Source organism: Marmota monax, unplaced genomic scaffold (genome assembly GCF_021218885.2).
Source record: "Marmota monax isolate L192 unplaced genomic scaffold, Marmota_monax_Labrador192_F-V1.1 WCK01_AAM20220418_F8-fsc00011, whole genome shotgun sequence".
NCBI classification, from domain to species: domain Eukaryota; kingdom Metazoa; phylum Chordata; class Mammalia; order Rodentia; family Sciuridae; genus Marmota; species Marmota monax.
Genome location: NW_026693082.1, coordinates 25,628,697 through 25,650,850, shown reverse-complemented (window position 1 = coordinate 25,650,850; position 22,154 = coordinate 25,628,697). Strand labels below are relative to the sequence as shown.

The 22,154-nt window shown below is 37.6% G+C and overlaps 2 protein-coding genes across 6 annotated transcripts in view; both read right to left on the bottom strand.

Annotated features, from left to right (window-relative positions):
- Positions 1 to 5,386: 5,386 nt before the first annotated feature.
- Kbtbd7 (kelch repeat and BTB domain containing 7) lies at positions 5,387 to 10,169 on the bottom strand. The gene has a single exon (XM_046454265.2). The coding sequence runs from the start codon at positions 9,850 to 9,852 to the stop codon at positions 7,798 to 7,800; it is 2,055 nt and encodes a 684-aa protein (XP_046310221.1). The 5' UTR covers positions 9,853 to 10,169; the 3' UTR covers positions 5,387 to 7,797.
- Positions 10,170 to 19,436: 9,267 nt separating this feature from the next.
- The window catches only part of Mtrf1 (mitochondrial translation release factor 1), a 48,018-nt gene continuing 45,300 nt past the window's right edge, over positions 19,437 to 22,154 (bottom strand). For all 5 annotated transcript variants that reach the window (XM_058582608.1, XM_058582607.1, XM_046454251.2 and 2 more), the window contains one exon: positions 19,437 to 20,482. In XM_058582608.1, coding sequence (XP_058438591.1) covers positions 20,369 to 20,482 — 114 coding nt within the window. In that variant the 3' untranslated portion in view covers positions 19,437 to 20,368. The remainder of the gene's footprint in view (positions 20,483 to 22,154) is intronic.

Here is a 22,154-nt window from a genome sequence, read left to right as displayed (position 1 = left end):
GAAGCTCAAGGCCATACCTAGAAAACATTTTCATCTATGTCAACTCTCCTCTTCTTCCATTTTAGAAGTTGTCTTGGCTCCTGTTCTAGTGTAATCCTCTCATTTACACCATTCCTTCTCCTTTCAGATTCTGGCCCATTGTCTTGACCTGTTTTTTGTTTTTTTTTCCTTTTTTTAAACCAGGATTTTTTTTTTTTTTTTTTTTTTGAGACAGGGTCTCACTAAGTTGCTGAGGCTGCTCTTGAACTTGCAATCCTCCTGCCTCAGCCTCCTGAGTTGCTGAGTTACAGGTGTGTGTCACCATGCCTAGCTTTTGGTTTGTTTGCTGTTGTTATAACTGAATACCACAGACTGGGTAATTTATACATAGAGGTCTATTTAGATCACTATTATGGAGGGTAGGAAGTCTCTAACATCTGCTCAGCATCTGGCAAGGGTCTTTTTGCTTATGGGGATTCTGTATTGTACTGAGGCAGAGTATGGCATCACAAAATAAGGTGCACATATAAGGGCTGGGGATATAGCTCAGTTGATAGAGTGCCTGCCGTATAGATGAACAAGGCCTTGGGTTCAGTCCCCAGCACCATACCCACAAAAAAGTCTGCACATATAAGAGACAGAGCCAATTGGCTTTAATAACAGATCCATTCTGGAGATAGACTATGGATTAATTAATTCACCAGGGCAGAACCCTCAGAACCTAATTACCTTTTAAAAAATGTATATATTAGTTGTGGATGGACACAATATCTTTATTTTTATTTATTTATATGTGGTGCTAAGGATGGAACCCAGGGCCTCATGTGTGCAAGGCAAGCACTTTACCACTGAGCCACAACCTCAGCCCCCTAATTACCTCTTAAAGGTTCTACCAGTTCCTTTTTAAAAATGTTCTATCAGGTCTTGTCTCTTAATACCTCACAATGGAGATTAAATTTCAACCTGAGTTTTGGTCAGGATGTTAAAACCACAGCAGACCAGGATGTTCCTTATTTTAATAGCTTGTTGCCTGAACCTTAGTAAAGTGTTCAAGAATATAAGCTTAAAACAAAAGCAACTAAAAATACAATTTGAGTATTCACCCCCTTATTAGGTCTTAGGAACCAACCATTCCATTTTCTCACTTTTCACTGTTAGGTGCAGGACAGGCTGAGTAAGCTGTTTGCAGGACATGCCAAACAAAGTTAGCTGCAGCATGACCTGGCTGCTCAAACCCTCTGATTCTTTATCACCTGTTTGCTTCAAGCCCAAACGCCCAAGCCTCCGCTCAAGGCTGAGCGCTTAACCCCCTTTTGTGCCAACAAAGCAGCTTGCAAACCTAGAGACCCTGTTAGATTTAGGCAACACAGCAGAAGGGCTATAAAAGCCTTCCCCAGCTGCCCCCCTCCCACTTCTTTCCTTCTTTCTTTTCTCTTTGTTGCACTGCTGCAATAAAGATCTCTTGGTTGTTGTGGTCACTTTTCTTTCATTCACCATGTGATAAGATAAACCATTGTTGAAATTATATGTCAATTGTCCTGTTAGATTGCCCATATTCTGGATTTGGTGATTTTATTTCTTTGTTCCGGCCAGTGTCCTTCCCATAAACTTCCAGTTTGTACTGATGGCTTTTTTATGTTCAACATTTTTGTCATATTGTTTTTTATAAACACATGAATTTAAAGGAGGGCTGTGAGGCTTGACTTTGCTTGCGCCCTTTAGAGAAGGGATAATCCCATATTTGGCTTGTGGCTGAGGAGAGCATCATCTCACTCATCCTAATCCCCTCTTATCAGTCTTCTCCTTCCAGGCAAAAATTGTTCAGATATAAACTTCTTTCTAAAAGTACTATCAATGAGCTTCTAGGGGCTGGGGCTCAGTGGTAGAGCACTTGCCTAGTATGTGTGAGGCCCTGGGTTCGATCCTCAGCACCACATAAAATAAACAAAATGAAGCATGTGTCCATCTACAACTAAAAAAATTTTTAAAAATGAGCTTCTAATTGCCAAATTAAATTTCTGTAATGTGACATGAAGGACCATAGACTGAGATACAGGGAAGATGTTTTACTCAACTGATTACTGTTGTGGGAGACTGAGGTTCAATCCAACAGGAAGTCCTCTGAGGAAATATGTAGGGTGTCCCTTTCTTAAGGTTGGGATGCCATGGCACTGACCTACCAATTCTCATCCTCCATTGCTTAAGGATTGCCTTCAATTCCTGTGCTGTGATTGCAGGAGCACTGCCCATAAGAAAACTCTAGCTGGGCCTGGTGGCACATGCCTGTAATCCCAGCAGCTCAGGAGGCTGAGGCAGGACGACTATGAGTTCAAAGTCAGCCTTAGGGCTGGGGTTATAGCTCATTGGTAGAGCACTTGCCTAGCATGTGTGAGGCACTGAGTTTGATTCTCAGAACCACATAAAAGTAAAATAAAGGTACATTAACAACTAAAAAATATTTTTTAAAAAAGTCAGCCTTAGCAATTTAGTAAGGCCCTAAGAAACTCAGTAAGACCATGTCTCTAAAAAAAATATAAAAAAGGAGCTGGGGATGTGGCTCAGTGGTTAAGCACCCCTGGGTCCAATCCCTGGTTAAAGGGGGGAAAAAAAGCCACAAAATTACTCCATCAAAGAAAGCCTTAAGGAAGAAAAGCAAAGTAAATTGACCTGTTAGCTTGGTAGGAAAGGGTCCACTCTAGCTGCATTTTAAATAAGAGGTGAGCCAAAAAGTCCTTGATGTGGGAAGCCAGAAACATCTACTAATGTCTCCTGTATTCTCAAACTCACTTGAAAATAGCATCATTACCACCTAGTCAACTGTGAGAACCTACTGCTAGTTGCCCCAGCTCATTCACCCTTTCCTCCTTTTAGCATTAGAATTTTTGGAGTATGGCATAAATGAAAGGGCTAAACTGGTAGGTTCCCAGAGAAGGTGACGGGATTGGGAAAGTTTAGGGATTTAGGGAGAGGATTCTAGCACTCTGGGGGCTTAATTTCTGCCACTTCTAGGAATACTCAGACTTAATCGTGTGTATGCGTGTGTGTGTGTATTAAAGGTACACAGGGGCTGGGGCTCAGAAGTAGTGCACCTGACTGGCATGTGTGAGGCACTGGGTTCAATTCTCAGCACCACATATAAATAAATAAATAAAATAAAGGTCTATCAACAACTAAAATATTTTTTAAAAGGTACACAGATGCATTTGTTTGTGAAACACTATTATTGGGTAGAATATGGAATTTAACTTTTGGCTGTGAATTTACTGTGGATAGATCATAGGGGGGAGGAGACTGATTCATAGTGGGATAGGGAGAGGGAGCATGGGAAGGATACAAACTCTAGGTAGGGCAGAGGGGTTGGAGCGGGAGGAAAGGGGCATGGGGTTAGAAATGATGGTGGAATGTGATGATCATTATTATCCAAAGTACATGTATGAAGTCACAAATTGGTATGAATATACTTTGTATACAACCAGAGATATGAAAAATTGTGCACTATATGTGTAATAAGAATTGTAATGCATTCTGCTGTCATATATAAATAAAAAGAAAGAAAGATCATAGGGAGATTTGAAATGACAATCACAGCAATAAAGCCCACAGAAGTGTTGTAAATTGCTTGAATCAGAATTCAGGAAACCTGGATATTTCTATATTAAAATATATTAGTTCATTAACATCTATAGATCCCCTTAAGTTTTAGCTAGGTCTACTGCTTTCCATCTAGTGACAATATTTCCTAGTTGAACTTGCAGCTCAATATAGCAATGCAACTTTAGAATTTCAAAAACATTCAACTGTTTTTTAAAGTTAAGGGACTGAGATAGGCTGAAAATGTTTTACGTTTCTAATTTATGAATATTAAGACAAATCCAATTGAATACTTCTAGTTTTACAACTTAATCATCATTTGATATTTTTTTCCTAATTTCAGCAAAAATTGGTAAAAATGACATGACACAAAGCAATGGGTCCTGGGTTAATGTGCAGCCAATAGCAGATGTATTTTTCACTACATTGCAAAATAGACTCCTTTAAGTTAAATGCCCTTTCCAACCACCCATTCTCCTGATTAAAGAAGTTTTGCCATTCATATTTATTAATTTCCAATAAATAGTCATGATGTTGGTGGTTTCCAATATTTGAACCATGTTTTGCTTTGAGATCCAATGTATGCATCCTTTCTCGGACAATAATATTACTTACATTTGTACAACACTTAAGCTTCAAAGCCTTTATATACATTATTAGCTTATTTGTTTTTTTCTTTAGTAAATTAAATGATATCAAGAAGAAACATGAATTTCAGGAATGTCAACTTTGCCTTTACTCTGAGGCAGTCATTAATTTTCACATCTCTTTCAGACAGTGAATGTATCTTATTTCTTCATGTTTTAGGAATGACATAATATTCCCCTAGACAAACATTTGGGCTAGGTATGTTATGAAATATGTCAATTCATTTTTGTAGCAGTGTTCTTAGGACTCTATCATAAGTGTTCTTATTCTGGTTATGTGGATGAACTTCAAAAATGTCATTTATACCCTTGAAATTAGGAAAATATGAACATTTGCATTTTCCTATGGAATAACTCAAATGCTTTCATCATATTCTCAATTATGAGCCAGGTACCAAAAGAGAGACAGAAAAATAACTGCTCAACTAGAGGGGATAGGAGGTAACTGTTGTAATTTAAATTCAATCCCCAAACCAAATTTAAACAAGCATTTGCTAAATCACTTTAATCCTTTTGAAAACACCAACGCCACTTTCTCTCTCTCTCTCTCTCTCTCTCTCTCTATATATATATATATATATATATATATTTTTTTTTTTTTTTTTTTTTGTGGTGCTGGGGATTGAACCCAGGGTCTTGTGCATGTGAGGCAAGCACTCTACCAACTGAGCTATATCCTAGCCCTTTACCATATAAATTTTAAAGTATTTGAAAAAACTGTGATTCCCAGCATGTCACACTACAGGTACATAATATAAAAGATAATTTAAAGACAGGCACAGTGGCGCACACCTGTGATCCCAGCAGCTAGGGAGGCTGAGGCAGGAGGATCAAGAGTTCAAAGCCAGCCTCAGCAACAGCGAGGCATTAAGCAACTCAGTGAGACCCTGCCTCTAAATAAAACTCAAAATAGGGCTGGGGATGTGGCTCAGTGGTCGAGTACCCCTGAGTTCAATCCTCAGTACCCCCTGCAACAACAAAATAAGATAATTCAAGCGATTCTAAATCTTACAAATGGTAACCCTGGAAATGACATTATGTTGAGCATTTGCTAAGAGATGTAAAGTGAGACAAGGGTGCTTTCTTGTCAAAAAGGGATTTCAACACTGCTAATTGCACAAGTAAGGGTTTTATACATTTTGCAGAACCACTGAATTAGACAGGAAGCCTGGGGTTTAGTACCAGTTTTATTTATAACTAACCACATACAAATCACTTATCTAAAAAATAATAGTTAACATATCCTTAATCCACAAATATATCACAAAACCAAAATCTTCCCCAAGAAAACTTCATTGTAAACCAAGATATTAATAATATTTAGCCTAGGCTTTAACTCAAAGGTTGAGAATTCTCAAATTGGAGAATTTGTCTTATGTATCAGTTATATACCTTAATTATGCAGATGAATAATCTGGTTGAAATAAAAATTGTCATGTTTCAACCTTACAGAATAAAAAGCTATCAACAGAAGTTAACAGAGAAGAAAAAGTTGGCTAAAAAATAACACCAATTGAGAAATAGCTGTCTGTGTTAAGAGCAGTGTTTATAATATCCCTGATAGCAAATAGGACAAAATTTAGACTCTGGCCACTAAAGTATGTTTATCTTTTTAAAGGAACACATATTGTTAGAGCAGGCATCTTCTTCACTAGAAATATTAAACAGGAATGTTGAGTAGATTTTCAAATGGCCAATCAAAATGATGAAGAAAACATTATTTGTTGGACTTTTTAAAAAATATCTTTTGTTTCTGTTTTCATTTAAAAAAATCTCTTTCTCACTCCAGACCAGAGTCCTCTGTCCTCTGCTTGAGTATTAAAAATTAGCATTCTGTCACTAGATAATAAACACTAAGAAGAATTAGCATATTATTGAACAGAAATTCAGGAAGATAATTCTAAATGGGTGCAGAAACCTTTACACACCATAAACATCTATATATGTATATGTACACCATTTATCAGGTATATGTGACAACCATATGTATTAATTAATCTTCAAAAGGTAAGCACCTATATTATCTTGTATTTAACAATGTCAGTTTTGTGTGATTTAGTCTCTATTTCTGGACTTTCCTTTACATATGGTGACAGAAAAAGAATGACTGGAGTATAGTTCACAGAGAAACACCAAACAGATACAAATACCATAATAAAATAACTATATATATATATATATATATATATATATATATATATATATATATACACATATATCACTGCTTAGGAAATATTTTCAAAGAAACATACTTTCACTATTGGCCCCAAATGCCATCATTCACTTATGTTCTTTAACTGTCAACTTTTAATACAAAAATACCTTCAAGCTGATAATCAAGAACATTTACAGTGACTTACAAAACTGACAATATTTCAATGCTACACAAAACAGTTTTTATACACAGCTTAAAGTTTTAAAGTTCTTTGCTGGCACTTGATTTTAGAGTTGATAGACATTGTTAACTACTGATCTCAATAAAATACATTTTTTAGTTTATACATATTTTCAGACCGAATATTACTTCACAAAAACAGTAAAGAATAGAGATCACTTCCTGCTAAAGAATCCTCTAAGATGAACCCTAAAACTATACACTAAAATATTTTAGGGAAGCAAATAAACTTTTTAAGACAAGGCATGAACAGTGGATAAAAATTTATATTCCCCAATTATATGTCCAGTGAAAAAGGGTTCTTCCTCTGAGTCAATGAAGCATGTTATCAGGTATAATAAAAACTATAGATTTATAAAGCAAGTTGCTTTTTGTTGTTGTTAGTTTTTGTTGGCTGGTTGGTTTAGAAAGGTATTTAAATAATTGGTAACGCTATTGCCGGATTTTTTTCAAGATATAGAAAAATTGGTCAAATTTAGTAAATATACATTTTATATCTCGCTGCCCCCACCCCCCCAAGATAAAAGCTAAAATGCCTTTAAGTAGTGGAATCCTGATTTTTTTTTTTTTTTTTTTTTTTTACTTTCTGTGACCTTGTAAGGTCTTTCTACACATTATCAAAATGAAATCACTATTCAGTAACCTTAATATATATACCCAATTTTTTTTCTTTGCAAAAATGGAGAAAAGCAAACTAAATTCTAACAAACTATTTTCAGCTTAGAATACTAAAAACTCTCTAAAAGATTTTGTAAATCTACCACTTTCATTATTCTGAAGGAAAATATACACCTTCAAAAGCCCTCAAACAATTCCTAGTCCAGTTTTCTGTTACACAAATTAAAAAGAATTGTGGCACTGTAAACAGAATTTAAAAATTAACTTCAGACTAAATTAGAATAAACAAAATATAAATGTTCTATCTAATCAAAACAATGAAAAAAACCACCAAGCATCCTAACCAATTATGTAGTTAATTTTTGCACATTTTAATTTTAGACTTTTAGCACAGTAAATTATTAAATAGGTTGATTTCAGAAACTGTTTAAATTTTGTACATTAGCATTTCAAAATATTACCCTTTCTAAACCAAATCTGTAGTCCTGATCAACTTTTTTGTTTTCAGGAAAAAAGGTATCTTTTAATGATACATTCCACATAGTAGAAACATTTGTTTTGAAATATTTACAAAGAACCCTGCTGATCTGGTGCATTTCGCTGAGGTGCTACCTGTACCCAGACTTCATCATCAGAAAAAGAACTTGAACTTCCTGACTCAGAGTCCAGCTCACTGAATCCATCTAAGTCCCATTCAGTACTAGACTCACTCCGTGCATCATCTTCCTCAGTGATGAAACTCTGACCAGGTTCAAGGCAAGAAGGATAAACACGAGCACAGAGACAAATAAAGCCAGAGTCAAACTGCAAAAGGCCTAACATGGTACCTATGTTAATCCATTGGTCTTCCCTAGTATGGTATTCATACACAGTCACCCTGTTCTTTTTCCATTGTGGGGTGGTAGAAGTGATAAGCAGTAACTTTTGATCATGATTAACGATCTGATAGTTGTGGGTCTCTGAGTCCAAGGGAATATTACTAATCTGTCTCCATTCTCCCCTAGCTGGGTTGTAGACCTTCATGACTGGGATGTCACAAATACAATAGATCTCATCATTGAAGACACATGCTTCCTGAAAGTCACTGCGTTTAAGAGATGCACAGTTCAGCCACATATTATGTCTAGGATCATAGCAGAGCATGCGCTTACTGTTGACAGCGTAAAGATAGTTCTGAACCACTATTAGTTCAAAAGAATAAAAGGAGTGGGGAACAGGAGCCACCAGTGCCCACTGGTTCCTCTGAATACTATAGCATTCCACTTCCTTCAGTTTGACTCCTGTAATAGGGTCTCGCCCACCCAAAATGTAAATGTAGCCATTAAGATATGCCACATCCATGCCCTCACGACACAGCAAGCGGTCTGCCAGTTGCTGCCAACTATTTTGGGCTGGTTTATACACCCAGAGGTCTTTCCTGGGCTGGGCAGCTAGGTAGATGTCATGGTCTGGAGAGACACAGACAGCTGAGGAGGTGATAGTTTTAGTGTGAGCCAAGCTGGTCAAAGGTGATGGCATTGTGTAAATGTCCCCCGAGTATGGGTCATAGCAGAGAAAGGGATCTCTGGGATGTCCAAAGAAGATCACCATCTCCTTGGCACACATACCCAGTCTCTGAGGTGGATTATCTGCTACAGATACAACAGAACTGCTGCTGCTGCTGCTGCTGCTGCTATTTGGCTTTGGCACTACAGATTTGTATAGCATGTCACCACAGCATATCTGCAGGGCCCCTTCAATAATGTCTGAGCAGTACTTCTTCACAATGGGCCTAGTTAGCAGTCCTTCCAGGTAGTCCTGATCTTCTTCAGTGAAGTGTGTCCAACGGACACACTTGAAGACTTCTGCAGCACTGGGACCCCGCTCTTTGGGAGCAGCCTCGATCCACTGCACAGCCACACGGCATACAGTACGCTCACTCTCTATGTCCAGACTATCCAGGCGCAGGACTGTTAGTAGCTGGGCCAGGGTCAGATCTGCTAGAGTCTCCTCCCGAACTGAACCCATCCTGCTGAGCTGCTTGAAGTTGTGGGCTATAAAGGACTGGGCCTGTGATCGTAGCTTGTGATGGTCAAAAGCATCAGCAAACTTGAGGATGGCAGTGCAGTTAGTGAGGTCAAGACGGCGGGCTAGAAAGGAAGCACAGGCTTCCCGCACATACTCAAGCTGAAGCATGTCGGAGGCAGCATACAGGCGCTGCACGTTGGCCTCACTCAGGGACACACGACCTGTGTAGCAGTAGTCGACCAACACCTCAAAGGACTCTGCATCCACATCATGCATGGTCACGCTTGCTTGCTGACTCTCATACATGCCACCTGTGAACATGCTCTTGAAGTAGGGGCATGCAGCTGCCAGCACGTTGCGGTTGCAAGAAAAGCGGCGACCCGTGCCAGGCCCGCTGCCAGGCGTCACCACTTCGATGGTCACATCACATAGCAGCCGCGCGTCGTAGAAGGACTTCAGCTGTGCCAGCAAGGCTGCAGAATGAGCTGTGTCCTTTAATTCCTCAGGGCCCGTGAAAAAGGCCGAAACCGAAGGCTTGGAAATCCTCTTGGGCCGCCTTCCACCGCGGGGGCTGGCGAGGCGACGAGAGCGCGGAGCGTCTTCCCGGGACTGCATGGTGGAGATGGCGGCGGGGTGCTGAGGGCGAGAACGGCTGCGGGCACCCGGCTCTGGCTCCTCCTCAACCTTCGCTCGCTGACGCTAAAACAGAAGCGTCCCAGAATAGACTGGCCACGCTTACTTAACTCAACCCTACGCTGCGGTGCCGCCTCCCTTTATCGCGTAAACAGTGCTTGACTCACCGTTTCCGTTCCGTGCCCTTTTTCCACCTCAACTTGCCCTCACACGACCGCGGGCTGGAGCCTCAAGGACCGCCACTGCCGCGCTGGCGATACCGGTAGGCACTCGGGAGAACTACCGCTCCCAGGTTGCCTTTCGTGCCTCAAAGCATGCTGGGGGCTCTGCAGACTCCCGGGCGGAGGCTGACGGACAGAAGTCGCGTGGCATCTTGGGAGTTGTAGTTTGCGTAATGCTGCGAAGTTTCCTGTCGTTGATTGATGGCATTAACAGAACTAAAAAGCGTTAATTTCTCTGAATTTGATGGTTAAGAGCACTGCTTTGAAGTCCAGATTTGAAGCCTCGTTTTGTTATTCACTGATTATGTGACTTCTTTTTGAAATTGTTTTATCTTCTTTGTAAAATAAAACAATATCTCATTGGTTGTTGAAGACTGAATGATATAAATTACAAAGGATGTTTTGATTTTTTTTATTAGAATAATTAACAAAGTCCTAGGCTTACCCAGAATATAAAGTAAACCATTTTTCACTTTTATTTTTGAATTTAAGGCATCTAGTAATTTGAAACCACGAACCTTAATATTAATAATAAAAGCTGTTAATATCTAAAAAGATAACTTACAATTTTTAATTGTACTGTTTTTGAAAGTTTGTAAAGGGTATTCACAATATTTTAAATATTAGTGGAGATCTGTAAATCCATTAGGAAGTCTTAGATGACTAAGTTGTGGTCTTAAAGAAGAACTTTTAGATGACCTCAAATATAGAAATTAGGCATATAAACATAGTACTTTGGTTCTTTCACCAAATTACTATCTCTGAGGAACAAGAGTATTTTCTTTTTTCTATCTCTATCTCTTTTTGCAATCAGGGTTTCCTAAGTTGCTGAGGCTGGCTTTGAATTCACCATCCACCTTTCTCAGCCTCCGGAGCCACTGGTATTACAGGGGTTGTCCTACCGTGCACGGCGTGGTGGCTCATGCCTGTAATCCCAGTGATTTGGGAGACTTGAGGCAAGAAGAAGTTCGAGGCCAATCTCTGCAAGCTCTAAGCAATTTAGCGAGAACCTGTCTCAAAATAAAAATAAAAAGGACTTGGGACATGGCTCAGTGGCTGAGCCTCTTTGGGATCAACCTGTGGTACCGGGAAAAAAAAAAAAAAAACCTTATTATGTTTTCAAGTCGTATGATATAACACCTTTCACCTCGCGCTGCTAATCTACCAATCAATTGATGATTCTCCAATTGCATTCATTAAGGAGTTTTAGTGAGAAATTTAAATCAAAATATTTCAACAAACCCATCTTGTACTGTACAAGAGCACAAAGTACAGATTTTCAGAGTTCAGTATTCATACAAGCCCTGACATTCTTTGAATTAATGTAGTACAGGCTATGCTTTACCCAATTATTTTAAAATCTATTAGTTAAATTATCAAAATCAAGCATTTAGAAAATGAATTTTTTTTGGAAACTTTTATTTAAAATCAATGACTGCTCCTGCTGCTAGTTTTCCATGAGTTACAATTATCTTATGAAAAAAAATTTCAGTAATGCATGCATAGGCGAATTACACATAGCAGGAGAATAACCCTCAACATATTTTCTTCTTCCTTCTTATCAGCTGAATAGGGCATACAGCAAAATAGTCCAGGAAGAGACATTAAACTAAGTTGGGTTCTGTGCTTCAGTATCTCCTTTGTACATAAAAAGTGATGTTTGGGGGTATCCCTCAAATATACTAGACAGAATTATGTTAGTCATCATTAGTTACACACATTATTCACCTACATTGAACCCCAACCAGGGGGAAAGCAACTTTATAAATTTTTTTTAAAATGTCAGTGAAAAACAACTAAAATTTACCATTAAAATTTAAGTATGTATTACATGTGTTCACATTGTTTTGCAACTATCACCATCATTATTTTACAGGACTCATTTCAAGCAAACTTGAAACTCAATAAACAATAACACCCCTTCTCCTAACTCCTGCAACTCTCATTCTACTTTCTGTCTGCTTGAATTTGACTGCTTTAGATATAAGTCCAGTAATTGATTTCTAACTTCCTTAATCTCCCCTTACTGCATTTGGTTTAGATTACCTTTCACAGAAACCAAAATATTTATTAGACCTGGTTCTCTGCTTTCCCATAGATTACTGCAATTTGGAAATAATGTAAGATCTGTGACTGATACCGAAAGCTTGGTCTTGGTCCCCAATGCTGATTCAATAATGAGTACAAAGTTTTGAGAAAAAGGAAAAGGCAGTTTTTATTTCTTTGCTAGCAAAGGAGAGCAAGACGCTGTGCTTATTACTGCCAGGGGGAACTGTGGACTTTTAAAGGGGAGACACAAAAGTAATCAGGAGTCATAATTTATATTCAAGCAGTAGCCTTGAGATAGAGCCTTTTCTTAAGTCAACTGGTGGATTCCTCATTCCTGTGTTTGGAGAGTAGAAGGAGAGATAACCTGGCCTAGGACAGGAAGATGGTTGATCTTGCTTCCGCCAAAGATAGGGAGAGGGAGAGGGAAAGAGGAAGGAAAAAAATATTAGTTTTAAAATAAAGTGCTAGTGGTTGAGCAGCAAGGTTTATATTCAAAGCGTGAAGATTCCTGTTACATGATGATTGATGACTGATGTAGTACTCAGAAGGCATATGTAGCTGTTAAGTACTTGAAACACAGCTGGTTCAACTGAGAAACTCAATTTTAAACTTTAGAAAGCTGAATTTAAAATGTTAAATTTAGAAATGCAATTAAATGGAGAAAGTGAGGTCTTCCTAAATAGTTTTGGAATAACTGGATCAGAAGGCAACACAATAATTAACCTTGACCCCTTAAGCAATAGTTAATTTGAAATAGATCTTAGTACTAAATGGAAAAGCAAATAAAATGTAAAATTTCTAACACACACACACACACACACACACACACACAAACACACTAACATACCCGCACACACAAAACTATTTCCATTACTTTGGTGTTGGCCAAGATTGCTTAGGACCAAGAAAAATAATAATCATAAAAAAGGGCAAAGTGAACTTCAACAAAAATTTAAGCTTCTAATAAAAGGCAGCGAAAACAAAATTTAAAAGTAAGTTATAATCTGGAAATATAACCATAATACATATACCTAAGGGTTAATAAACATGAAAAGATGCTTGATGTCATTCATCATCATATAAATGCATATTAGATTCAAAATGAGAAAATAGCACACCACCAGAATGGCTAAACTTTAAAAGATAATACTAAATATTGAAGATTTGGTGCCATCAGCACCCCCATCTATTAATAACACAAATATAAATGGATATGTCTATATAAAGAAAACTCTGTTAGTTCCTTTTATTTTGTTTAAAAATTTCTTTTCTAGTTGTAGATGGTCACAATATCTTTATTTTTATTTATTTTTATGTGGTGCTGAGGATCGAACCCAGGGCCTCATGCTTGAGAGGCAAGAGCTCTACCACTAAGCTTCAACCCCAGCCCTCTGGTAGTTTCTTTTAAACACCTAGTAACCTCACTCCTAGGCAGTTGCCTAAGGGGAATGGAAACACACACACACACACACACACACGCCAAATTAAAAAAAATAACTTGTATAAGAATTTTCATAATAGTTTTACTTATAGTAGTCAGAACTGGAAACAATCCAAGTGTACCTCAATAGGAGAATTTTTAAAAAGTAGTATATTTGTATAGTGTAATACTACTCAGAAACAAAAGTGAATAACCTTTGGTGCATGCAATAATATAGAAAATTCTTCAAAAATTTAATGTTGTGTAAAAGAAATGAGATAAATTAGTCCATACTCTATGACCATTTCAACTAGAGTCCATATTGGATGATCATTTATGTGAAGTTCCAAAACCGTGAAAATAAGCTTTGATGTATAAAAATCATAATAGCAGCTGCCATTCTCGAGTGAGGGATGGGGGTTTAACAGACTGCTAGATTGACTGGAAAGGAAAATGAGGAAACTTTCAGGGCTGATGTAAGTGTTTCCTTCTTGTTTGGGCAGGTGATGACACGGGTGAATGAGTGCAGTTGCCAAACCCAATGAACTGTACCCTTCAGATCTATATATTTTATGTACTGTAAGTTATATATACTCTCAGAGGAGCCCCTTCATAATTACTGGCACTAAACAAGGTTGCAAACTTCTTTGCTAGGAAATCATCATAAAAATATTCCAGTCATAAAGAAAGATTCTTATCTAGAGTTATATAGGCAAACATTGCTCCAATTCATGAAAATTATTCAGTAGATGTGGTGCACCATAAGGGAACTTGAGTGCCTCTGGATGATGTGCAAGGATCTGTATAACCGGGTTTTTCAAATTTGTAGAGTAGTTGAGTGCCCAACATTCAAGCATTCTTTTTTTCTTACCACAACTTTATTACTCGAATGCTCCTTATTATCTGTTTCCTTGAGCTTTCTTGTAATTTGCATCATTCTCTGCAACGGAATCCACATTCTTCTGATAAGAAGATGTAAAGAGCTGTTTGTCTGGTAATTTATTCTTAACCATAAAAAGCCATCATTTCATTTTCCAGGAATCTTTAACTTCATCTCCATTCATGTTTTCAACAATCACATCTACTTGGACCCTTCTGAGAAGATTAAGGTGTCTCAATTATACTCCACCATTTCCATTTCTGGGTGACCTGTCTTTCTGGTCCTGGGGATTGAACCTAAATGCTCTACCATTAAGCTACATCCTCATCCCTTTTTATTTTGAAACAGAGTCTTGCTAAGTTGCCAAGGCTGGCCTTGAATTTGCAATCCTCCTGCCTCAGCCTCTGGAGTCACTGGGAATAAGGAGTCACTGGGAATGTAAGCATATGCTACTAAGCCCAGTAATTTTTACTTGAAGACCAGATGTCTTCTTTCCTGGGGCAGTGCCTCTCAACTTTATCTTTGAATTTTGTTCCTGATTGGATTTTGAAGACCTCTGTGTTTCTGCACATTGGTGTCTAAGTATCTGAGGACTTTGTTTTCAGGAACCCATTCATCACCACTGTAACACATTTCACTCATTTGGCCTGTATAGCAATCTTTACGTGCTTTGATTCATAAGAGGCCCATAAAAGCACAGCATGAGCTGACCTCAGAATTGAGGCTTCAGTACCATTTGTAAGGGATTAACTATCACCTTCTCTCACCTGACTCTAGCAACCCAATATCAGGTGTGCAGTCAGGCACTGCCACAGGTATTGTTCTTACTCTAATTTTTAAATAGCATCTACAGACTTCCTTTCTCCCCTACCCTCATCCCCAGAGAATGTAACCCAGGGGCACTGTACCACTGAGAATCTCCCCAACCCTCTTTAAAATTTTGAGACAGGGTCTCCTTTAGCTTCTCAGGGCCTCCCTAAATTGCTAAGGATGGCTTTAAACTTGCAATCCTCCTACCTCAGCAGGAATTACAGGCCTGTGCCACTGCACCCAGCTCCTAAAGATGTCAAGTTTATCGTTGTGCTTGGGAAACTAATAGATCTACTAAATGAAGCAGTATTACAAATTTAATTGAATCTCACAGTATGAAAATAAGGTGCATTACAACAGGAAGAACTCCCTAGCTGAATAATAGACATCTAGATCCTTGCTACTCCAAGTATTATTTGTGGATCAGCAATCTTCACCATTACCTGAGAGCTTGATAGAAATGCAGAAACACAGTCCCCAGACCTACTGAATCAACATCAGAGGTTTCATTCCTTTTTCCTCCACGTAAATTGTAGCTTTAAGGAAAAGTCAAAGCTGGAGGAAGAGGAAAGGCAAGAGAAGGGTGGACAGTACCACAGTTTGGTTAAAGCAGGACAACTGGACACATTAGGTTCTCACTTTGGCTGAAGAAACAATTTCCCTTTCCCCCCCTTCCCCTCTTAGACCCCTCCCTTCCTGGGTATGTATAGAATGTTAAATCGATTATCACATGAATGGATGGTAAGAACTGCAATCTGTATACGGGGTAAAAATGGGAGTTCATAACCCACTTGAATCAAATGTATGAAATATGATGTCAAGAGCTTTGTAATGTTTTGAACAACCAATTAAAAAAAAAAAGAAGTCAATACCCCCTTCTCTTGCTTTCCCTCTTACAACTTTTTACTTTCTCAAATTAACAATTTTTTTTTCCAGAAATCATGCTTTGGGATTTGTGTTAGTATTTTTCTTGAAGAAAAATGGTAGAATTTAAAAAATTATATATAATCTCATATTTGACATAATATAATGAATTATCAGATGATCTCCTTTTTATTGTTTCACAGAATATTTAGTATGCATATTTCTTTGGATAAATGTTATGTAAAATGCTTGAAAACAAAATCTTTTACTCTGTAATGCTCCATTCAATTCAATATTCTTTTCAATTAAGTCAAATTCTCCAGAGATATTGTTACCAAAAGCTCAGTCCTTGTCCCTGATGCCAATCCAATAATGAGGACATGGTTTTGAGAAAAAGGAAAAAGGTTTATTGCTTTGCTAGCAAAGGAAAAACACAAGGAACTCCTGTCCCAAAGGCTGTGAATCTGCCAATCAGCAGGAACAGGGGGCTTTCAAAGAAGTGACTCAAAGGCTACATTCCATGTGTTCTCTGTCTGGAGTTATAATTCACTTGTAAACTTGGGAGATAGCCATTTATGAGATTTTCTGGTACCATCCTCAAAGTCTGGATTACTTTTGTTTTTATGGTGAGTGTGTACTCAGGGATAAATAACTCTGTCTAGGATGGGGAAGAAAGGTAATCCTGTTTCTCCTGAGATTAGGGAGGAGAGGTTAGGGAGGAGCATAGAGAGAGAAAGAGAAAGAAACATATCCACTTTAAAAATAAGTTGCAGTGGCAGAGCAGCATGGGTTATATTCAAAGCATAAAGTGGACCAATGTTACAATATTACAATATCAGTTATTTTAGGGGACAACACTGACCCTAAATGGCACTGATTCAATTAGGATTAAATAATCTCTCAACTCTGAAGAAGGGTTTTTAAAAAGATAGCCAGCTGGGCTGGGATGTAGCTCAGTGATAGAGCTCCTGTCTAGCATATGGAAGGGCCTGAGTTTCAGCTCAGCATTGCAAATGTAAAAAAATATTAAAAAGATAAATATAGAAGAATGAGAACCCTGCTGTTTTATAATTCCCAATGTTTCATTATGTTCTAGCCAAATTGTTAAAGATGAATAAAGACAGATATTGAAGAAGTGAAAAGAAACCAACAGTAGGTGGAAGAGCTGAGCTCCATTCAGATTTGTGCAAAATTAATTTGGGATTTTTTTTTTCTTTTTTTGGTACTGGGGGTTGAACCCATGGGTGTTGTGTCACTGAGCTACATATCCAGCCCTTTTTTAAATTTTGGGACAGGGTCTCACTAACTTGCTCAAGCTGGCTGAACTTGTGATGCTCTTGCCACAGCCTCTTGAGTTGCTGAGATTACAGGTATGTGCCACCACACAAGCCAAGTTTAGGAATTTTTAAGGAAGATGAGGGAGGGAAGGATACAAGGGCTCAGTAGAGAAGTGAAATAGTCCAAAGGGTTAGTCAATGTACATGCAACGAAGCCAACGGTGTCTGCTAGCTGCAGTGACCAAAATTGGGATTCAATCCACCCACAGACTGAGACAGAGGCCCTGTCCTTCTTGATGATTACATTACAAAAAAATGACTCAGATCCTTGAGAGAGATGCTTGAATTGCAAGAGATACATATTTACAATTACCTTTTTAGTAAATGCTCTAAGGAAGGGAAGTTCCAGCCTTTCATTGGATATGTGTTGACTAAAATAAATTGCAAATGTTCCTGCCATTGTTGAGCTTCAAAAAGTCAATGTCATATGGGGAAGAAAGTTAAGGGGATTAACCTAAACCAAGGTGATAAATCCAAATGCAATGTGTGAATCTTAGTTGGATCCTGGATTGGATAAAACTAGCTAAAACAGATATAGAAATTTTTGTAAGTGATAACTATTATGTTGTAATATATATAATTGTTAATTTTATTAGATATGATAATAAAGTTATGAGTTTGTAGAACATGCTTACTCTTAGAAGATGCATGCTGAAATATTTTGGAGCAGTCTCATGAAATCTACAACTATCAAAAAGCCCGACCACAGAGTGTAGTGTATGTATGTGTAACAGAAAAAAAAAAAAAAGAAAAAACCCCACAAACTCCCCCAAAACCACATGGGGTAAAATGTTAACTCTAGATGAATCTAGATAAACAGTGTATAATAAATCACCTAAAATTTTAATTTTTAAAACTTCTCTGTATGCTTGAACATTTTTGAAATAAGAACCTGAGAAGACATTTTTCTCCCATCTTTTCTTCCAAATAATTACATTAGTCTTAGAACTTGATCTTAATAGTCTGTCTGAAGAATATATCTAAAATAACCCTTCTTCAGAACAACATCCTATCATTTTGTGTTAGAGTTGGTAACTTATTTAAGTAATAAAAATATTGCATTTACTTATAAGCATTCAATGTCAGTAATAAAGTTGCAACTTTTTTCTTTTTTTGCAGTTGGAGTGGTAGTCAGTTAACAGAACAATTATTTCATAGAAGATGGATCAGAGATAACGAGGATGAAAAGACTACCATCCCCATATGTAACTAATTTGTGCTATGCACCAACAAAAGCCTATTTTAAATTTCCATGCCAATTTACAAGCCCCAGGCAAACTTAGAGGCTACTGGACATACCATCAGGACAGGGCTATATAAAGACATATTTGTTAGTGTGTTAACTATACAAAAAGAGACATTAGAAATAGACTAGAACCAACTTATTCATTATCATCTCTTGTCTTCCTCCTCTTCCTTGCTTTTTCCAACCCTCACCACTCTTTTTTTTATGTTTCAGGCTTACCTTTAGCTTGGTAGGCAGTGATATCCTTTTCATGTTTCTCTTTCAACTTGCACTTTCTTTTCATTAAGTTTCTTTACCTGTAGCTGTTATTCCACATTTCTCTCCCAGTTTCTTTGCAACATCACCAATCAACAGGCCCAAATGTTCTCCTCTGATTTGGGGGGCAAAACTCAGAACAAGAAGGAGATCTCTTGGGTATAATGGAATCCCTGAACTTTTTTTTTCCCCTTTAGAAATGACATAGGTTTTCATTTCCACCTTTGCCATTGAGCACTTTTTAGAAAACTCAGAAATTGAAGTGCCCGGGTGCTTCTTCTTCCACTCTGACAAGTTTGCTGAGCACATATGACATTTTGCTCTCAGCTTCTTAGGATCTCCTTTGACTGTGTTTATCAGATTTTCCTCAGTGAGGCACAGAGTCACATGGTATCAGTCTGCCTCTCATTTGCCCTGTGCTGTCTCTATGGAGCTAAATGTACTGCAGTGGCTGTTAGAAGTTTAATTATCCAACAAAAATCTCTTTAAGGTAAGCATTGGGTTTTATATATCACTGCATGAAATAGATCACAATGAGTTACTCATATTATATCTGTTGATGCTTATTAAGTTGACCCAAAGAACAATAAGAAATACAAGCAAGCAGAAAGTCTATGTTGAATATTGGCCTCTAGTTCATACAATATAGAATTCATTTAGCAATCAAATGCTAGGGCATAATCTGTATCCTAGAGATGCTCATTGATGCTGAGTGACTCATATTCTTCACAATTTTTGTTGAAAAGTAGCAGTCTAAGTCCTAACTTTGACATAATTAACAATACTTTGTCTTTAAAAAAGAGGTTTACAAATAATGTATAAATCTGATATCACTAAATTTTACATTTTCCTGTGGTAGATGAAAAAGGTTTGGTTGTTTTGTTTAAGAAAAGGCATGAGAGAACAAGTGACCTGTCTTATATTACACATCAGTTCTCAATACTCTTTCTCTCTCTTTTTTTAAATTTATTTTTTAGTTGTACACAATACCTTTACTTTGTTTATTTATTTCTATGTGGTGTTGAGGATCGAAACCAGGACCTTGCGCATGCTAGGTGAGCACGCTACCACTGAGCCATAGCCCCAGTCCACTCTTTCTCTTTTCAATAACAGCTTATTTTCTACTTGGAAATTCAGGTTGTTTATTAAAACTTAAACCTTTAAAGTCAATAAATGTGACTGATTCATTAAAAAAAAATCTATAAGTACTATGTACTTATAGCTGTATTCTATGAATATTCATAAAGATTCCTATGTCTCAGTCTGACTCTTTTTTTTGACTTACATAATTTTTTTCTATTTGTTCTTTATAGTTATACATGAGAGTAGAATGTATTTTGACACCGTATACATACTCAGTCTGATTCTTGATATAGGACCATTCTGTTGATATGCTAATAAAGAATAAACAAATATTTATTTTGCTGATTTAAGGTTTTCATCCAAAAGTTCAACAATGGCTTCTTCATCTGCTGATTGAAGTAGTCTCTGAATTAGTTGATCCAGGCTTTTCTCACCACATAAAAATCCCTGGTAAAAGAGGTAATTATTATGAAACCTGATACTATAGTTTTGATCTGGAATACCCTCCTCCAAAGGCCCATGTGTTAAAGGTTTGGTCCCCAGTTTGGCCCTATTGGAAGGTGGGAGGTGTGGCTTAGTGGGAGGTTTTAGGTCATTAGGGACACACTGCTGAAGGAGACTGTGGGACACTTGTCTCTCTTTTTTGCTTCCTAGATGCCATAGATGAATGGCTTTCTTTGCCACAAACAACCACCATGATGTGCTGTGCCACCACAGGTCTTAAGCAATGGGACCAATCAGCCATAGACTGAAATCTCTAAAACTCCAAGCTATAATAAACCTGTCCTCATCACAAAGACTGGGGAGACTGAGGTAAGAGGATTATAAGTTTGAGATCAGTATCAGCAACTTAATGAAATCCTCAGCAATTTAGCAAGACACTGGCTGATACCAGGGACCCTGGCTTTACCAGTCCTGTGGTAAAGCAATCCTAGTACCAGAAAAAGTAAAAATAAAAAAATAAACCTTTCCTCTTTTTAAGCTTATTTATCTTAGGTATTTGTTACAGTAATGGAAAACTGACTAACACACCTGATTATTAAAAATAAATAAAGTGAAGAGTTAAGTTTATACTTCTTTTCTTTTTTTGTGTGTTATTAGGCATCAAACCCACAGAGTTGAGCATGCTAGGCAAGTGCTCTACCACTGAATTACAACTCCTAGCCCAATTTCATTTCTTTACCGTCAATATTTAATAGCAACAAAGGATTACTCATGTTCTATAATATAATGAATAAAACTGCTAACAGGGGAAGATCCCCAGTTTGCAGTGATTTTTTTAGGGGCAAAATGAATGCAAAAGCACACATAGGGGCTGGGGTTGTAGCTTAGTGGTACAGTCCTCATCTAGCACATGCAAGGCCCTGCTTTCGATCCTCAGCACCACATAAAAATAAATAAATAAAATAAAGGTATTGTGTCCAACTACTTCTAAAAAATAAATAAATAAATAAATAAATATATATATATATATTTTTTTTTTTTTTTAAAGAGAGGATTTTTTTTTAATATTTATTTTTTAGTTTTCGGCGGACACAACATCTCCGTTCGTATGTGGTGCTGAGAATTGAACCCGGGCCGCACGCATGCCAAGTCGAGCGTGCTGCCGCTTGAGCCACATCCCCAGCCCATATTTTTTTTAAAATGAGCAAATAGAATTAATTGTTTAAATTTGGATTTTGTTTTAAAAATCAATCCAAGACTTGGATCTTTCCTATAACTCCGGAAACAATGAGAGATCCTAATGAACTTTTGAAACTGACCACATCCTTCTCTGATATTCTTTCTCTTGTTTTTTGTGACACCATTCTAGGGTTTTCAAATCATCTTTGGGAGGATTTGTTTGGTGAATTCTTTCTCTTCCTGTACCCTAAAAAAAAAAAGGCTTTTTATTCTTATCCTGAAAATTCTGTTCTTTTCATTCGTATCTTATTCCCAAGGGCAAAGAAGACTGAAATGCCTTAATCGGGCAGATGTTTTGTTGCCACATTAGCATAAATGGTGTTCCTTGCCAAATCCTCTGGATCTAGCTCAGAGGGCACCACCTCAGACCATTTCAGCCCACCTTTCCTGTGCCAACCTTCCAAATTTACATGATTTAATCTGCAAGTGATTTTCA